Source organism: Temnothorax longispinosus, chromosome 10 (genome assembly GCF_030848805.1).
Source record: "Temnothorax longispinosus isolate EJ_2023e chromosome 10, Tlon_JGU_v1, whole genome shotgun sequence".
NCBI lineage: Eukaryota > Metazoa > Arthropoda > Insecta > Hymenoptera > Formicidae > Temnothorax > Temnothorax longispinosus.
The window spans coordinates 11,815,547-11,835,412 of NC_092367.1; the positions used below are offsets into that span (position 1 = coordinate 11,815,547).

The 19,866-nt window shown below is 30.4% G+C and overlaps 1 protein-coding gene and 1 long non-coding RNA gene across 8 annotated transcripts in view; one reads left to right on the forward strand and one right to left on the reverse strand.

Annotated features, from left to right (window-relative positions):
* The window catches only part of LOC139820711 (uncharacterized), a 122,422-nt gene extending 119,829 nt beyond the window's left edge, over positions 1–2,593 (forward strand). Inside the window, exons 4-5 of one of the 2 annotated variants that reach the window (XR_011734093.1) lie at positions 1,791–2,022; positions 2,400–2,414. This is a non-coding gene — a long non-coding RNA (uncharacterized lncRNA). Of the gene's footprint in view, positions 1–1,790; positions 2,023–2,399; positions 2,415–2,441 lie in introns of those variants that run through there. The other variant, XR_011734091.1, reaches the window with a different exon arrangement.
* The window catches only part of Ecr (ecdysone receptor), a 185,360-nt gene that overhangs the window by 66,811 nt on the left and 98,683 nt on the right, over positions 1–19,866 (reverse strand). Inside the window, exons 1-2 of one of the 6 annotated variants that reach the window (XM_071791168.1) lie at positions 16,538–16,735; positions 12,642–13,166 (exon numbers count right to left, since the gene is read on the reverse strand). The exons of 3 other annotated variants lie outside the window; for them this stretch is intronic. In XM_071791168.1, the coding sequence (XP_071647269.1) occupies positions 12,642–12,945 (304 nt within the window). In that variant the 5' untranslated portion in view covers positions 12,946–13,166; positions 16,538–16,735. Of the gene's footprint in view, positions 1–12,641; positions 13,167–16,144; positions 16,736–19,866 lie in introns of those variants that run through there. 2 more of the 6 variants (XM_071791170.1, XM_071791171.1) reach the window with 2 other exon arrangements.

Consider the following 19,866-nt stretch of genomic DNA (forward strand, 5'->3'; position numbering starts at 1 on the left):
AACAATAATTCTTCGTAAACTAAGTTCTAGAAAAGAAAATAATAACTCATATTCTTTAATTTAAGTTTAATTTAAATTTAAACTTTAATAAAAATTTGGCTCAAAGTTTAGTTATAAAGATATATATGATTAGAAATTAGTAAGTCGTGATTAACAACGATTTTTTTTAACACATTTTCGTTAAGAAAATATTATCCAAAGAATCTATTAGTATTTAAAAAATAATTTAAAATCGGATAAGACATCCTAATATGATAAAACAAGTCAATTGATGTAATATAATTTAATATATTATTGTTTTAAAAAACCATTAATATTATTGCATTAATTTTTGTCTGTCATTATTTTCGTAAATTGCGTTGAACGTTTCTGGTATTAAATACAAAGTAAGCCGATATATATGCATATAAAGAGAAACGCAAGTTTCAAGTTTAGATTGACAACTACATTTCTACGCTAAACCCAGAAAGACCACGCGCGAAACGTTGCCGGTTTTAATATTACTTAGCAAGGTTTCCATGTTGGTTAGTACCTCTCTGTCACGACGTAGCAGTGAGCGGCCTTGACTCTGGCTTTCTTGGTGAATGTCTATACAAGCGGACGCACACAGCCACTCGTGTCCTCCTTGTTCTCTTGTCTTACCTAACAAATGGCGAGTTTTTCCCTCTCTATTTCTCCCACCGCGTTGTGCTGTGCTCAGCCGAGAGATGAAAGCTAAAACGGGCCAGTGAGCATCGCTTCGTTTCCTTCCAGAGATCAGACTAGTTAAGCGACCGTGTGAAAAGAGGAAGTGGGAAAACATAGATGTGAGTCTGTACGAAGGGAGAGAAAAAAAAGATTCGCGTGTAGGAATCATTAAAAAATACTTGTTTTCAAAAATACATATTTTTAGCAGGATGTTTATTTAAACTTTAGAAGAAATACCTATATTTATAAAAACTTCTTAATTTTCTAAGTATCTTTACATAAAAACAATCGAATAAGATACAAGCCATTTTCGGTCTAAGCTTTGATCTTAGGCAGCTTAATATTAATTTTTCCGTATATATGTATTATTAATAACACATATATATATTCTAACGTTTTACTGTGCGCCGATCACAGCCAGACTTGAAACACAGTTGTCGTTGGAACATTAAAAACCCTTTCCCTTCCCACAATTAAATTGACACGATTCTTTATAGTTTTTAAGGAGGTTCTACAGGTACTCTCTAGTCAGTTGATAGATGAAGATAAAATCTTCAAATTCATCAATTCTAAGTATTTATAAAATATTTTCGTGAATTTTGATGACGTTAGAGCTTATATCATACCTATATTAGTCGAAGCGAGGAATAATTAAAAATATCGTGTAAGTGCTCCTTTGACTCCGGCGGCTTATACATGGGAGAAAATGTGGTAACGTCGCAAACTTGAGTCTCGCTGTTCTGCTCATATGACCGTGGTTATTTCTTATTTCACATAATTCTAGAGCGAGTACTCCTCCGTAAGCGCTCGTAAAGGTTAGATGTTTAAGTTTGAGGTGCTGTCATACTGTGGTGCTATACTGGCTGTACACTTTTCGCGCGGGTGCAGTTGCTGCGACGTTGTTATTCTCCCTTGTTATTCGAAGCACGCTACGTGAACTGTGATATGGCCTGTTTCAATAGCCAATATCACAAAATTTTACGCGATAACCCTTGTTTTTCTCGATATTTCTGAAAAGCTTAGATTAAGATCTATAAGAGCTCCGTTTTTTGAATCTCTGGTAGGTCGCCTTTATATTCGCTGTGTGCGCTGGTATACTATAGCGGAAAAGTAAGACTTAGAGCGCCCATGGTGGCCGGAATTTGCATTATTTGCTGGAGTTTTCTAATACATCGTAATGGAAAAATTGCGGAAAGGAAATTTAAATTGTTGCGTGCACACGTGTAAGAATGTATTTCACAATACAAGTTCAGAAATAAAATTTTATTCCTTTCCAAAAGCGATTTATAAAATTGAGCAGCGAAAAATGTGGATACGTTGGGTACAAAAAATAAAGTAAGTATATTCTTTGAGATTATATGATCATATTTTACCTCGTTTAAAATAATGGTATTTATTTAGAATACGGGCCTCACCTCCAATATCAATAAAATTATGCTTAATCGACATGTGACCACGGGGCATGTACATGTCGCTACATTTCATCGATATCGACAGGTTTTCTAACCTAAATAGTTGTCAACTTTAACGATTAATATCTCGCTTCGCGAGGCAGACCGCCGCGTTTTTCTTCCAGATTCTTTCGTTTCGTGTAAAAACGCGTCGGTTAAGCATAATTTTATCGATATCGGAGGTGAGGAGCGTATTCTAAATAAATACCAAAATAATTGTACTATGTCATACAAATAATTTTTGAAACAATTTGTCTGTAGCTTACATGATTGGCAACCAACAAAATATTCACGAGTTTGCAGTGCACACTTCGTGGGGAATCGTTCATCTTCAATACAATCAAGTCCGAGTTACGTTCCGAGCATCTCGGCAAAAAAAAATCATGAATTAAGTTCTACCGAGAAATCATTGCAAAAAGATTCATTGCAAAAAGTCAGAGAGAGGTTAACTTTTAAAACAAATGTAGGTTAATTTCTCTCGAAAAATCTTTTCAACTATAATTTTTGTAATACCATCATTGAAATTAAGATTTAAATTACCTAACGACAGTTTACACGTAGCTCGAATATTCACAATCGTTGACAGCTATTCCATACAGCTATTCCATCAAAAAGTGCGATATTTCACTAACCGTGGCAGCACTAGTCTCTGCGCACACAGCGAATAATTAATATCTCGTTTCCTGTCTCCAGGAACCCCTCTGCCATAAGAGCTCATGTTAAAAACTGTGATTTCAAAATTCATTTTTGCAAATTTTTACACGATAACCGATGCTAAAATTCTTCGAGCACTTTTCTCGCATCTCAATTTATACGTCCATGAAGTTTTTTCCAATTTTTAGATACATCCATTATCTGTAGAACCTCCTTAAATAATTAAATCGTGTCGATTTAATTGTGGGGATGGAAAGGGTTTTTCAATGTTTTAAGGACAACTGTGTTTCAAGTCCGGTTGTGATCGGTTGCACGCCAATACTGCACGTAAAACATTGGAATATATATATATATATATATATATATATATATATATATATATATGTGTTATTAATAATACATATATACGGAAAAATTAATATTAAACTGCTTAAGATCTAAGCTTAGACCGAAAACGGCTTGTATCTTATTCGATTGTATTTCATAGCGGTCTTGTTTTCTCTTATTCTTTACAATCTTTACATAAAAGTTCCAACTTAAATAAATTTTATGCAAATTTAAGATAAATTTTATTATTTTAGGAATTTTCTTCTTAAGGAACTTTTTGCTACTCATATCAATCACAGAGAAAAAGATAATGAACTATTTTCGAATCACATAAAAACCATTAAAAAAACTTTTATAAAATAACTATTTTATATATTTTAAATATTTCTACTCTTTTTAAGAACTAAAATAATAAAATAGAATTTCCATATATAATAATAAACAAAATATCATAAACATAAAAAAAATCTGTTATAAGCTTTTAAATATTAAAGGATTATAGAACTCTAGAAATTTCGAAAAATCAAAAAATTCTTTTTATTTTGCATTAATTTAAAGCCACAAAAATACACTAATAACTTGTATTTAAAAAATCTTTAAAAATTAAAAAAATTACGTCCACTGTAATAAAATATATATTTATAAAAATAATGATCACATGATCAAACCCGGTTTATCTAATTAATTTGAAGTTTTAAAAAGTAACACTTTTAATAATGTTGCGTATCATGCACCAAGGCTTTTTTTATATTTAATTCTTTTCTTAAGTAATAACAAAACAAAAAACAAAATTTTTCAAAAAAGATACAGGTTTCACGTTTTGTCCACCCAAATGTGTCTAGTTTCAAAAAAAAAAAAAATAGAATTTATAAAAATTTTATCCATAAACCGAAAATGACAAATACAAAGTTAAAAAATGCCTACTTTTTTATTTCAAATAATTTATTGTAGCTAAAATCTTGCGGCACGTATGGACTGTAATGATTATTTAGGATGCCATTGTTGTTTATTATTTTGGTGTTTTTGTTACAATTTTGCACGTTAATTTTAAGTATATCTTTCAAAAAACTATTTACCTATCTTTTTAAATAAAAATTAAATATGATGTTGAAAAGTATTCTATTTTTTGGTTTGCTATTCTCCTACACTTTAAAGAGAAATTGTTTAAAATAAAATAAAACTTTTTAAAAAATATTATATAACCAAAATTTAATTTAGAAAATCTCAAAAATATAATGCTTTTGAAAAATATATTTAATATATAATTTCAGCAATTAGCAAATAGAAGTTTCGAATAAGCAATAAAAATATGATTCTAAACTCTTTGAAAATTCTTTAACTTCTCTAAACAAAAAATGATCTAAACAGAAAAAATTTAGATTTTTCAAAAGTTTTCAAGTAACAGCCAACATGCCTCTGTAATAGGTATATTGTTTTCTTATTTTCTTTTTAGAGTTCTATTCATTAACTTATTTATACCTAACAAAAATAACACCAATAACACCAATATATTACAATATTGTAATAAACTCCTTATATTGTTTTGGTGTTATAATATTTTAACACAATAAAAAAAAATAAAAAACAGAAAAATCAGTGAAATGTACATGGTAAGATTTGTTACACAGGTAACCAATATTAAAAAAACTAACTAATTTTGCAGTCACATTTACAATGCACATTAACAGTTATATTGCATTTACGGATACGTTATCTTGCATAAGCATGATGTTCGTCATCTTATCCGCAGTCATTATATTTATTTTTTTTATTTAATAAAAATGTTGCAATGCAAAAAATGAAAACTTCTAGTATGTTATTCTATACATTTTTAGCTATACTATACTGTAATTTCATAAAGAAAGTGAAAGTATTTACCATAATTATGTCATTCCTTATAAACAAACACTAAAAAATTACATATGGATGCACCCAAAATGTATTTTCATTATATTATCTGCTTTTGTAGACAAATTGAAATCAAACTACAAGAGATTATGTGCTATTATCTAAAGCCTTTAATGAATTCAGCATCGACTCGTTATCTGTTATTAGTTTAGAAAAATTAGCAATTTCTCATCTTACCCACTCGTCATCTTACTCCCCTTCCCCTACTTTATGTAAGTATTTAGTAAGTAATTTCAAATTGAATATCATCTATTATATCTTAATTAGAACTTTAGATACTCAATGAAGTCTATGTTACCTATATCTACTACCTACTTTGAATTTTTAAGTTTAATTATCAAGAAATAATTTTTAAAAGATATTAAAATACAGAATATAAAATACTTTTGCATACAAATATATTTCTTATATTTTTGCTTCCTCATAGAAGAAGCTTTGTTTTCATAAACTTCTTATATGGACCTTTGATCGCATATAAAGCTAATAGGTCTAATTAACCAAATGTTAAAAAATTATATATGAAATAGGGATAGAAAAGACCAAAGAAAAAATTGTTTTTTTTAGTTTTCGATGCCAATGTGTTCAGAATGTTCTACAACATCGAAAAATCGTAATTTTAAAAAGTGTCCATATGTGTGTATGTGTGTTGTGTGCCAAATTTACCGAAATTTCTATAACTCAAGAACTGATTAACTAAATCTTAAAGAATTATATATGAAATAGGGGTCGAAAAAACTGAAGAACATAATAAAATTAGAAAAATTGCTAATAATAAAGGGGTTACCAAAAAAAATCTACATGATTACTTTAATTTCCGCAAATTTTGAGATATCAAGCTTAATTTTTTTTTATGGATAGAGTATCAGTAAAAGAAGGTTGATGTTGAATTTAGCACGGATTGGTGAAGAGGTTACCGATTTTTGCCTAAAAAGTGTACAAGTTATGCGTAAACTTATATGTATATAGAGTATCATTAAGGGAAGGTTGTTCTGAATTTGGCGAGGATAGGTGAAAGGGTTACGGATTTCTGCTTAAAAAATGTAAGTTATTTGATGGATAGAATATCATTTAAGGAAGGTATTGAATTTGGCGAGGATCGGTGAAGCAGTTACCGATTTCTGCTCAAAAAATTACATGTATAAGTTATACAAGTAATTTTATATAGAGTATCATTAAAAAAAGGTTGGTATTGTATTTGGCAATAATCGGTAAAAGTGTTCTTTCTTTATAAAATTTAAAATTTTTTGAGAAATGTCCGTGGTTGCTCTAACTTCCGCTAATTTTGAGATATCAGGCTATTTATAATTCTATTATATTCTTCAGTCTTTTCTATTCCTATTTCATATATAATTCTTTAAGATTTGGTTGATTAGACCCAGCTTTATACGCGATTAAAGGTCCATATGCGAAGTCCATATTGGACCATGTAGCCTGAACTTCCCAAGTTAACATCGATTTGACATTGCGTCGATTGTAAAACCACTTCACTTGTGCTACTAAGCTCTATCAATTCATAGAAAGATTAAATTTAAAATTAAAAAAGTATGCAAATTAGAAACTTGCACATTGCTTCCTCATCATTACAGATCGCTACTAAAGCTTCCTCTATGAGGAAGCCAAAACAAATAAATACTAGGGTAGACCGGGGCACGTTGTCACACATTTGGTTCAATATTATTTGTATTTTTTACATTCAATATTTAAGAGTACTTTGATATGCCAAAATTTCGAGTGAACCCTCAGCTTCAATTGGACAGTATCGAATTTTGTGTGATTGTTACTCTACAGTTGTTACATAACAATAAATAACGACAGGTCGCTTGTGACAACGTGCCCCGTGACCGGGGCACGTTGTCACATCAAATGTAATTGCATGCAAAATGTTATACAAACTGTATTCAACGTAAATATCAATATATTATAGTGCGCTGCAATGTAAAAAAGTAAAATCCTTCACAGAAACATTTATTTTATTTCAAATAAGTACCAAAAGCACGAAGTTTTCGTCTTAATCTAAATACAAGAATTCCACTCGAATGCGCAACTTATTGATACACATTTAAACATAAAATATGAAACATAAAATATTTTTACTCGTTATCGTCATCCAAAGATTCGCAATAGATTCCCATCAAATTCGTGACAACGTGCCCCGAGGGCATTTTTTTTACTCCAAACAGCCTCATGGCCGACACGTTTGAGATATTCATAAGGTTAGGTATTGCACGCGGTAGGTAAAAGTACATACTTTAAGATAATATAAAGGTCTATTCTGAAAAAACATAAGTCCATGTCTGCCAACTTCATGTCCAGTACGTTGAATATTAGACAATAAAATTTTACTTATGGTCGCAAAAAACTTTCAAGTTGATTTTACGTCAACACGGCTGGAGCAATCTCAACACTGTAAACACACCAAAGATGGGCATACACTAACACGTTTTGGGAATGACGGGTGCTGCCCTCTGGTTATTAGTTTTTTAAATAAAGCCGATGTGACAACGTGCCCCGTGTGACAACGTGCCCCGGTGTACCCTAATAATTATGCATCGAATAAAATACAAGCTTCCTCATAGAGGAGCTTTGTGAGCGAAATAAAATAGAAGCAATGGTAGCGATCTGTAATGGTGAGGAAGCAATGTGCAAGTTTCTAATTTGTTATATTTTATATGTATTTTAACCCTTTTTGGTGACACTGGGTAAAATACACCCCAGCGTTTTTTTGACTTCGAAAACAACCCAGTAAACCAATGGAAATGAGCCTTGTGCCGCCATCTACAGGTAGTTGGGACCTTCAAGTATCGATCCCCGTCAGTGGTATATTTTTCGGCCCGTTAGTTCTCTCTCGGCATTTTTTTCCGCAAAAAATCGCACCTTTATACCTCAAAATAAATAAACTTTTTGGAACGGCCGCATAAACTGCAATAATCAGTGAAAAGTGCATCATTTGAGGATGAAAAAACCGTTTGAAAAATTAAAATATCTCAAAAATTGAAAAAGTTACATTAGTTTTTGTGAAAAAGTCACTTTTCCGACTTTTTTTTCAACAATTTTTTTACATATGTTAAATTAATTTTTTGCAAATCAAACCTATACAGTCTTTTTAAGGAAGACTTTAAACTACAACAGGATATATATTTTTTTTAAGGTTACCTATAATTTTTTATACACGTGCAAACACGCTGGGGGTGTATTTCACCCAGTGTGACCAGTACAGGATTCTTGGGAAGTGTGACCAAAAAAGGGTTAAACTGTTTTTTTTTCACATTATCATGATTCGATAACTAATCAATCACATACGATTGTGTGTTTTACGTCCCTAGTATTATATAAAGGGGAAAAGTTTGTCTGTGCCATTATTCAGGATAATCTTAGAAACTATTGAATCAATTTCAAAAATTTTTACACTGCTGGATAGCTTATATGTCTTCCTGAGTTACATAGGCTATGTGCTATTGTGCTACAACCCAATTTGAAAAAAAAATTGGGATATCTAAAATTTGAAATTAATTCTTTAAAAGAGCCGTACTTAATGACTTTTCCTGTTCAGATTTTCCTAATCAACCAAATCTTAAAGTATTATATATGAAATAGGGGTAGAAAAAACTGAGGAATATAACTCACAGCGTTGTAAGCATCATTCTGTCTTCGTTGCACATCGAATATAAAACGAAGATAGAGCGATGCTTTCAGCGCTGTGAGCGTGAATCGGACCGCAGCCTTAACATGTACTTTAAGTTGTAAAGCGAGGTCCACGCTGCCTACCGGCGGAGGTGGGTGCGGGAGGGGAGGTCAAAGGTTCCCCCTTGCATCTCCCCGCACGCGCGCGCGCGCGCGCGTGTGTGTGTGTGTGTGTGTGTGTGTGTGTGTGTGTGTGTGTGTATGTGAACACGTCAAAAACATTATGAAGGATACCTTGCTGAATTTCTGTTTCACCGTAAATATAACTTTGACACTCGGATTACCACATTCTTTGATGCAATGGCTGAAATATTTCAGATTCCTAATGATAATGTTAAATAAATTATTATCAAATGTTTATTTTTATATTTCTTATTTTTATCCTTTCTCAGCCTATATCTCCGAAGCTATTTGATGAAATAACTCGGGAAGACTCCCCCAACAACATATTTAAAAATGAACCAAATCGGAGAGGGGACTCCTTTTACGCATAATTACCTATGTATATGTATAAGTAGTAGTTTAAGAGAGTGCAAAAGAAAATAAACCTATAACTTTGTCATCTGTTTATCAGCAGACAAATTCTTGCGAACAACGCTAATGCAAGCTTGTGTCGGAAATTGCAATAATATGTAAACAATGAAGAAGATGACATTCAATCCCTTAATAAAAATTTGTCAGTTGAAACTTCGAACTATTTTCGTTCATAGAGCATATAGAGTAAAAATAGAAATGCTTTTGTGTTTATAGAATATAGAAGGATGGATTAAATCTCGATAAAAACTTGATCGATCCAAGCGTTATTAAGATATTATAATTTGTCATTCTCAATTGAGTAAATCGCATATAAATACGCTAACGAATTGATTTATACTTTACTACATGTAACTTGGCGCAAGTGTTTCTTGATATAAGTTGTATAAAATATTCTATAATTGTTAATAAATTTTCAAAAAAATCTATACTTTGTTGGAGAGAGGAAAACATTTTAGATAAAAAATATTAATATCAATAAAACATTAAGATATACATACATCTACATATATCTATTTATTTAAGGTATTATAAAATAGTTTATAATATTTTTTATATTATACTAAAGTATAAAAATATTGTTAAAATATTATAAAATATATTTACACTTTAACTGTCTCACACTCTTCATATTCACACAAAGATCACCTACATTTTTAAAATAAAACCATGTAAATTTTCTTACATAAATCAATTCTCTTCGATATTTTGGATATAAAAATAATATTGTAAGAATTAATATAGAAGTAACGATATACAAAAATCAACAGTTTACGAGATATTTCATATATTTTATTCTGACAGTTTGATATAGGAGGATAAAATATTCACTTTCCGATGACTGCACCATTGATTAATATAAAGAAATACATTGACATAAAGAGAGATAAATAAAAAAAGATACAAAAAGGATACATTTAAAGAAAAATTGCATTATAATTTGCAGTGTAATTGTGTATTTCTTAAAAGCGACTGTGTTTTGATTATATCAATCATTAAAGAAATACTCTATTATCTATTAGACATTACTAAAAAAAAAAATTATTTACATATTTCTAGAGGAAAGAATTTATTCAGATTAGACGGATTAAGAATTAACGATTTGATAAAAATATTCCATTAAAATATATTAAAAGGAAAAAATCTCATAAATGTTAAAAATAATTAAAAACTTAAAAATTAATAAATGTTGCTATGATATTATTTTTGTTTTAAATTTGTAATAATTAAAATAATTCTTGTATTTACAAATTACTTAAGAAATCAACAGTCTAAGTATTTATAGGTATTGCTGTTTAATCACTGGCGGACGAAGTTATTTTTCTATATTTATAGGTATATTTTAAATTCATAGATTTCTTGAGATTTCATTCACCTGTGATTTATCGATTCTTTTTGTTATTTTACAAAATAAAGTCGCTTTACACAATTAACCGTATAAACAACAAAATAAATTACTTAAATATTATAGAAGAATGTAACTTCTAAATGCATGGTGCCGCACGCATTATTGTTCCCGTGTGTATATGGCAATATAAATATATTTAGTGCGAAACGCTATCACGTGTCTCTTGATAACCTGGCGATACCTACTTCATCCAAACTCAAAGTTCAACATGACATTTCATGTAAGACATTTAATTGGAAATTATGAACTAATCCAAAGTATGTGACGTGTAGAATGTCAGTTATCAGATAGGTCGACTACTTTTAAAAGTCAAATATCAAAATATACAATAGTCTTGCTTATGCTTTTGAAATTTTCGTGAGAACTAATTACATCTCAAAATTAAAAATAAGCAATTCAAAGTCGAGAAATTTAACATTATTAAACCTAAAACATTAATATAAGAATACTGCTGTAATCTGTAAGAAAAATTTTAAACAAAATAATTAAAAAATTTAAGAACTTTAGGTATACACTGAAAATCAAAAAACAGTAATAGTCTCTGAATTTTCGTTCATTCTCAACTTTTAATCTCAATACACAGATGCTTACTTAAAAAAAAAGTAATGTCTACTAAAAACCACAGTAATATCTAAAGATTAAGATCGTAAGCAATACTGTCTGAAAAAAATAATAAAAAAAAAATAATTACTGAGAAGTTTCATTATTCAATCATGTGCGATTCAGTAACCATTATTGTTGGCTCACTATATTCGTTCTATCGCGCGAATTCAGCAGAAATATATAAGATTCATAATAGTTACTGTAGAATAGATTGTTAGCTCAGCGTTAGCGTATTAGGCTGTCATTCCGGAATCTTAGGTTCAAATCCCCTCCCGTCAGTATGTTTTCAAAAATTATAAAACAGTGCGTAATTTTTATTAATAAAATAGAATATATGCAAAACCACGAATATACATTAAACTATAAAAATATTAGAAAAAAATAAGAACCATTTGAAAATAAAAAAGAAAAAAATTCTTTTTTTCCGTTAAAATATTGCACCGGAATCATTACTGGTCTTTATCGTAATGATTACTGTGAAATCCGTACTAGTTACTGGGAGAATGTTTACTGTAGTAGTGCGTAATGGTTACTGTAAGAAAGACTAAAAGTTGAGAGTAAGCAAAAATACAGTAATTATTACTATTTTTCAGCTCTCAGTGTACAAATAGAAAACAAAAATGTTAATATTTCTAACAAGAAACTATCTTTTTTTTTGTAAAAAAGTATAAGAAATCCAATCTTAGCGATAATTAATTGCGTCCAACGCAATTTTATAATCTAAAAATCTAACAATTTGAAAATTCAATGTTATAGAAAATTAAAACTTATTAATCAAGAAAAAATTCAATACAATTTGCAGTTACTTTTATCAATTGCTATAGGTACTAACTATACTTCATTATTTCATATATTTATATAAAAATATTAAGATAAGGAAAGTAAATTACTTTATAAAATATTTCACATTTTATTCTAAAATATAAACTATTTCGTAAGCTATTAAGTTTTAAATAATGTTATCTTTATATTTTTATACGCAAAATATGAAAAAAATCAATATATGTAAGAAAATTTGTGGTACTATTTAAAAAAATATAAAATTATATATAAAAGTTACGTAAACTTTTCAAACAAGGGTAAAATTGATCTAAAAAAGTATCGGGGTTGTGTCTCTTTTATATACTTACATTTCTAAAATATAATAAAATACAAAAGTACTTTTTGACATGTAAAATTATTCTAAAAATTTTCAGTCACGTCATATTTTTTAGATAAGAGTGAAATGTAAAAATCACTTTTCAGTAGTATTATAGTTAAAAATCATAACAATTAGGCATATAAACTTTCAAAAGTTTCAGGATTTGAAAATTGATTTCATAAATTTAATAATTTTGCCCGCCACTATAGAATCTGACAACAGCTGTTTCGTTATCGATTGCATTTACCTTGAATAGAGGCAGAGAAAGGTGAAGCTGGACGATCGCTATTAATTAATTCTGCAGCGCTGGTGCCAAAAGTGTGGTGGTAATGACGAATGATTTCAGATTCTGTCCTGAGTCCTCGTTGAAGATCCAAATCCCAAAGTTGAAGATCCTCTTCACGCACTGACGCGCCCGAATCTGCTTGAAAGCTTGACGAGAATGTATCACTACTCGACACTTCCGGACTAGATTCTTGAAGACTTTCAATATACTTGTTGCTCCATTTTCTCCGTACTCCTGCGACAGGTATCCGTGGCATTGCAAGCATCTCACCATTCACCTTAACCTTTTAACTTTTCTTCTCAATCTCCTCAGTGTTACGTCGTATTTTCAATTAAACGAGAATTTTTCTCAATCTCTATGCGAGATTCACAAGGCAATTATAAATAAATGTCGATCGATTGTACATGGACTGTCAATGTATAGGTTTCTTCATGTCGTTCGAAAATCGATGGAAGCGCAAGATCACAATCCTTTTCGTGCAATGTTCTGAGAAAAAGAATCGAGATCAGCGCTAAAAATTGATCTTATATTCGTTCTTCTTTTTACATGTGAATCAATCCTCACATTCCATTTCTCATGGAAGGGAAAATGAGTTAAGCATATTTATATATACATATTTTATATACATATACATAACACACATAAAATTATACCACACTGTATATTAATCTCATAATTATTAAATAATTATTATATAAACTTTTCTTTAAAAAGATGTCAAAATTTAAAAATAATATATTTAATTTATCATATTTCAGTCACACATATATCTTTACATATATATTTAAAAATTATGTATATAGAGTGTCTGGTAATTACCGTACCACCTTTCGTGGATGGGTAGAAAGTGCATTAAATTAAATAGAAAAATCCTTTATACGGCCGTTTTGCGATTATGACAATAAATAATGAGAAATTAATTTAAAAAGATCCGCGAATCAGCGTGCGTCTTGGCGAGAAAAGACAGCTTAGAGTGTATGGTTGCTACACGCGCGAAAGCCCAAATGTCGCTCGTGCACAGCCGTTGTTGTTTAAAGAGCGCTCCTTCCAATGCCTTACCGCACGTGTAGCAATATTATAGTATAAAGTCATAAACGCTGGGCTGTCTCTTGTCGCTGATTCGCATGGATGCACGCTCATGCAGATCTTTATTAATTAATTTCTCATTATTTATTGCAAAAATAGCAAAATAATAAAGGACTTTTCTATTCAATTAACCCGCTCTACAAGAGATGGTACGGTAATTACCACCACTCTGTATACTATTTTTTATTTTTTAAATAAAATGTATATTTTTGTATATAAAATATTTATATGTATTTGATACATGTGTATCTCCCTTTCCCACTTCCACGTACGCCAAGCGTACAACATGTACGCACGTATATGCGCACACAAATCAATGAAAAAATTATCTAAAATAGTTTTTATTCATTTAATAGAAAAGAAAACACCCAAGAGAAAAGTTGCACTGTTCAGGCAAGTATAACGAGATAAATTTTTTACACTATGTTTATATATGTATATACATTTGAGATATTAACATAATTTATATTTCTTAAAAATAAAACCATATAATTATTTTTACATATTCCAATTGCTCTAGGCTCTAGTTATTCTACATAAAATATCAAACAATATTATTTTAAAAAAATCAATAATTTACAAGATATTTTATACCTTATTCTGATGATATATTTTGATATAAGATATTAAATATTACATAAAATATTCGTCTTTTAATGACTTTACTTTAGTATTTTTATAGAGAAAATTATACGCTTTAATATATAATATAAAAAATATATGTAAACTTGAATTGACTTTGTCTTGAATCTTCTCTCAACTTTCTTTTATATTCTCCTACATTCTGACTCCCTTTAAATTCTTTAGATTCTAGAATAGTAAGTTTCTCAACTCAACTATATAACTTTCCAATATAAATAAATTTATAATTAAAAATATTAAATGCTTTATATAGTTTATCTAATAAATATACAAAAAAAATTTAAAGAACACATCTTAGAGTAACATAGCATTATTTTAGAATAACGTGAAGTAATGATATAGCAGAAGTTATCGTTATAAATGTTATGACGGTCTTTCCTTATGGAAAGTATATGATAGAGTATAAGGAAAGAAGTATCGAGGTCAGCATCTTTCTTCGCTCCACTTTTTCATTTACGAATGCTACATTCTTTCCTCTCCTCTAGCTTCGTCTCCGTCTTTCTCTTTATGCATTTCTTATTGTTATTGTTAATATATTTTTGCATAAATATTACCTATAAGTACATTATATTTTAATTGCTTTTCCTATTGATGTTTGTTACTTTATACATTTATTCTCGTTTATTAAGAGCGTAATAAGTTCATTATTATCTATTTATCATATGAGACAAAGCAAATAATGAATTTTTACACACGTGCACATGCGTACATGCACACGCACGCATGCACGCAAAGTTAATAAAAACTACAATTATATAATCTACACAGTAAAAAATCGTGCGTCCAAATGTTAAAATTTTCTTGTGTTACCAAGATTTGACTATTATTTCGATGTAAAATTAACATACAACAGCTATGTTATTATTTTCGTAACATTTTCATGTGTTATATTAATGTCAACGTGATAACTTAACACTTTATGTATGTCATTTAGAAATTGAATATTATTTTGAGTTCTTTTAACATAATTATTTCAAAAAATCAACACACCTTAAAGTTATTTTAACATAAATAAAAGTTAAAGTAAGTCTTTAAATAATCGTAAACTTTAACATACAAAATAATCAAATTTACTACAATCAAATGTTCAAAACAACATTTCTCTTAAGTTGAAATAACTATCGTTTATTCAAATATGTTATATCGACATTTTTTACAAGTTATTTTTACATTATATTTAAAGTTAAAAGAACAAATATAAATGTAAAATATAGTGTCAATAAATTAACATTTTTAATTTGTCAACAAGTAACACACGATGAATGAGTTATTTTAACTCAAAATTTAGAGTGGACTTTCTGGGACATTTGAAAAATGTTACGATTAACATTTTATTTTTTACTGTGTATCTAATTATACATATATCTAATATATGTATAATTCTTATGTATATTTTCTATTTTTTTATTTATAATATTTCGAGAAAATGGCTTAAAAAAATATACATTTAAGCCTATCATTCTCCGATTACTTTTATCATTTATTTATGTTATTATTTTGTTTCACTGTTTTTACTATACTTTCTCACAAAATAAGAAACTATGTAAAATTAAAAATTTCAAACAAATATTTAAATGTTATATATAAATATTACATATAGATTAAGAGAACAGAAAAATTAAAGAGATTATCATAAATTTCAGAAATTCTTTTACGTGCCAAATGGAACAAAAATGCGAAACAAAACAGAAAAGAAAAAAAACAATAAACAAACACAGTAAACACGGTAAACAAACGTTCATTTTTTTTCTTGGATATTCAGGTCAGTCTGAAGATTCTAAGCAAAGCAGCTGCTGCTGCATCATCACGTTGCAGTGAGTGTCCATTAGTGGGGATGTAACGCGTTAACACACGCACGTGTTCTCCTGGCAGCACGCACAGAAGGATGGCTCCGACGCCATCAACGCATCACGACTCGTCGCGCGCGCGCACGCGGACGACATATCGCCATTTTATATTATTATTGTCTTTTGGTGCAAAATTTAGCCCTCAAAGCGATTAGTCGTTAGGCGCGATCAGTACGTGAGATTTTAAGACCATTTAGATCTTTTAATTCTTGGACGTATGATTTTTAGGATAGTTGAAACTCGAACTGTACATTTCGTTGTTAATTCGTCAAATCTAAATACCTTCGATGATGCACAAACGCTCACAACATAATCACATCGCGACACGAACACCTTCGTGTGAATTGTCGCGTACACGCGTACTATTACAAGCGTATCGATTGTCCGAAGTTCATTAGCGTTCGACGTCAGAATTGAAAGCCGTAATGAGGGACGAGCGTGAGGGTCAAAGCTGCAACTCCGACGGTTCGCCTTCGACTGAGGCCAGGCGGATCGCATGGAGTCGCTTGAGAGTGGAACGGTAGACACGAGAGAGAGCCAGCGGCACCAATAGTAGCAACTCGACTTGCCGAAGTCGAGTGGATTCGTTTTTGGAACTTTCACTGTTAACGCGCGTCTTGTGCCGCAGTGTGATTTTGTGCCCGAATAAACTCGCACGCGCATGTGAAAGATTCTGAATTTCGCCGATAGTGTGATTTAATCAACTGAAGCGGCGATCTATAGTCTGCTCTAAATAGTCCTTAGACGTAAAAAAAATGAAGTTATAACGTATTATATTATATTAAGCCAATATAGAATTGATGTAACTAGAAGCTGAGAGAATTGGTTGACCCAAATAATTTTGTGCTTAATTATTTTGGTCAGATGAAATTTTTAATCACTAATTTTAATCTGGAGATAGAATTGATATTTTGAATAATTTCTTTCAATTTTAATTTTATTTAGATTTCAGAAATTTTAAAACTCTTACTATTAGACACTCCTATTATTAGAAATCTTGTTGATCCTTTGAAGCAGCTAATTTTTATCTTTATCAATCGAAACGATCAGATCATAAAAATTTCGAAACAACATGCTTTTATCGATGAGTACGATGGTAATGGCATTACCGGTGCAAGTATCATACAAAAACAGAGGTGTAAATCTGACCGTACAACCTTCATGCGGTACATCTTGATGGATAATGCTATAAATGCTAATGCCGGAGGTACTGTAAACTTCAAGCCTTATAATTCAAAAAGTACATAATGAAAAAATAATCTATTATGGATGTTTTAAAAAGCTCTCGAGGTAAGCTACAAAAATATGCAAAATTGGGGTTTTTATTTAACAAATTAAAGGTTATGTTCACGTAATCTTCAAACGACTATTCAAGGTCAAACCAATGGCACCATCTTATGTCCCCCTCGAAGTCATAAAACTTTTATATGAAATATTTTTTTTCTAAAAAATTCTATAATTTCCAAATATTTAACTGTTTAAAATAAAATAGAACACCCAGTATATATAGTGCAGCTGTTATATTTCTTGACTCTTGCACTCTCCTTGATTCGACAATCAATCGTAATCGCATACAAGATGATGTCTAAAACTGGAGAGCGCAAAGGCTAATAAAAAAAAATTCCTAGGTGTGGTAGGGATAACTATTTGACCTCATTCACCTGTTACATACAGTGCGAAATTAGTTGAGTGAATATGAGGCGTTTTACACGTGCACATACGACATACGCGAGAACGCGTTGCGCATGTCGGGATAGAGTTACAAACGCGGGGGAGCATTGAAACGGGGCTGAGAGCTACTATTTAGCTGGGGGCTATCGGGGTGGGTCATGGTCAGAGAAAGGAGGGCAACCCTCGCCATACCCAGGCGAGCCTGGACAAACTGTGTCATACTAACCAGCATTTCGGAAGCGCTGCATCCAAAATTTCCTAAATATAACAAAAATATGGCAAAACCGTCGTATTTGATTTTTTTAAATCTATTCAAAAATATAATTTATTTATAATGTCACATTGGATTCTCATAATCCTTTTGTTTAACTAATATATCCGTAATTAAGATTTAAATTATGGAGAGTTTTACATGGACCGTTCCTCGTAAAATGTGTTTTAATTTTTAATTAATTGTGATGTTTTCTTATAGATACGCAACTATTGTGTTTCAAGCAAAATTAAAAATAAAAAAGTTTCACAGAATTAACTAAATTATATAAATACATATTCTCAAGTTTAAGTAGATTGTGTTTTATTAAAGTTTTAATTTAAGATTTAGTGCGAAAATATACACTGCTAGGCAAAAGTTTGAAATCATTAATAGAAAATGTCTACTACATGAAATAAAATTAAACTTAATATTAATATATTTTTATTATTTTATTCATTATCATTTTATAATAAAATGGAAAATAATATAAAATGTTTAAAAATTCCACAAAACATATTTATTTACAAGATAAAAAAAAGTATTAAATACTGAAGAGTATTAGACACTTTTTTCAAAGTTGCCATCCTTATATTTAATCTCTTTTTTTTTTTAAATTAATATAGATAATCTAACGATAAGTTATTCATTTATTTTTTCTGAAGAAAGAGTCTTCCATCTATCTTCTAAAATAGTTTTTAAAATAGTCACAGCTCTCAGTTTTGGAAGAAAGATTTTACGACCATAGTCCGTTTTATTTTTAAATTGTACAATGCTATGTTAACCGCAACTGTGCTAAGCACCTACAATGCGTGGTTACTTTTAAATTAAGAAAGAATATTGCGTAAGGCATAAATCGGATTTGTAAGTAGTGTTTCACTGGAATACTTTTAAATTTTATTGTGCTCTCAAACTTTTGGTCGGTAATGTCATAAGGTTTAAAATGAGGTTTAAAATGATATAAATTGTGACATTTATTAGCGACATTTTCTTTAATTACGATTTTATATATACTACAATTATATTAAACAGTACAATTCTTGGTATTATAATGTTTTTTATATGGATATGTACCCGGGTAGAATTTTGTCGAGGCGTGCCCCAAGTCTGTAAAGGGCCTAAACAGGCATGCCCTAAAATAGGATCGCCAATATTGGGGCTAGATAGGCATGTCGTAAAATAGGCATACCATTGTCGGGCCTAGAAAGAGACTAGAAAGGCAAATTCTAGATAGAATAACCTAAATAGGCCCAGAATAGGCACTGACATGGATGCCATTATCAAGGTCTACAAATGTTGGGCCTAGAAAGGGACTAGAAAGGCAAATTTTGGATAGAATTTCCTTAATAGGCCTAGAATAGGCACTGGCATGGATGCCACTATCAAGGTCTGCTAACGTTGGACCTAGAAAGAAACTAGAAAGGTAAATTCTGGATAGAATTTCCTTAATAGGCCCAGAATAGGCACTGACATGGATGCCACTATCAAGGTCTGCAAACGTTGGGCCTAGAAAGGGACTAGAAAGGCAAATTCTGGATAGAATTTCCTTAATGGGCCTAGAATAGGCACTGGCATAGATGCCACAATCAAGGTCTGCTAACGTTGGGCCTATATTGGTATGCCCTAAAATAGGTCTATCATTGTTGGGCCTAGAAAGGGCCTAAAAAGGAATTTTCTAAACAGGCACTAA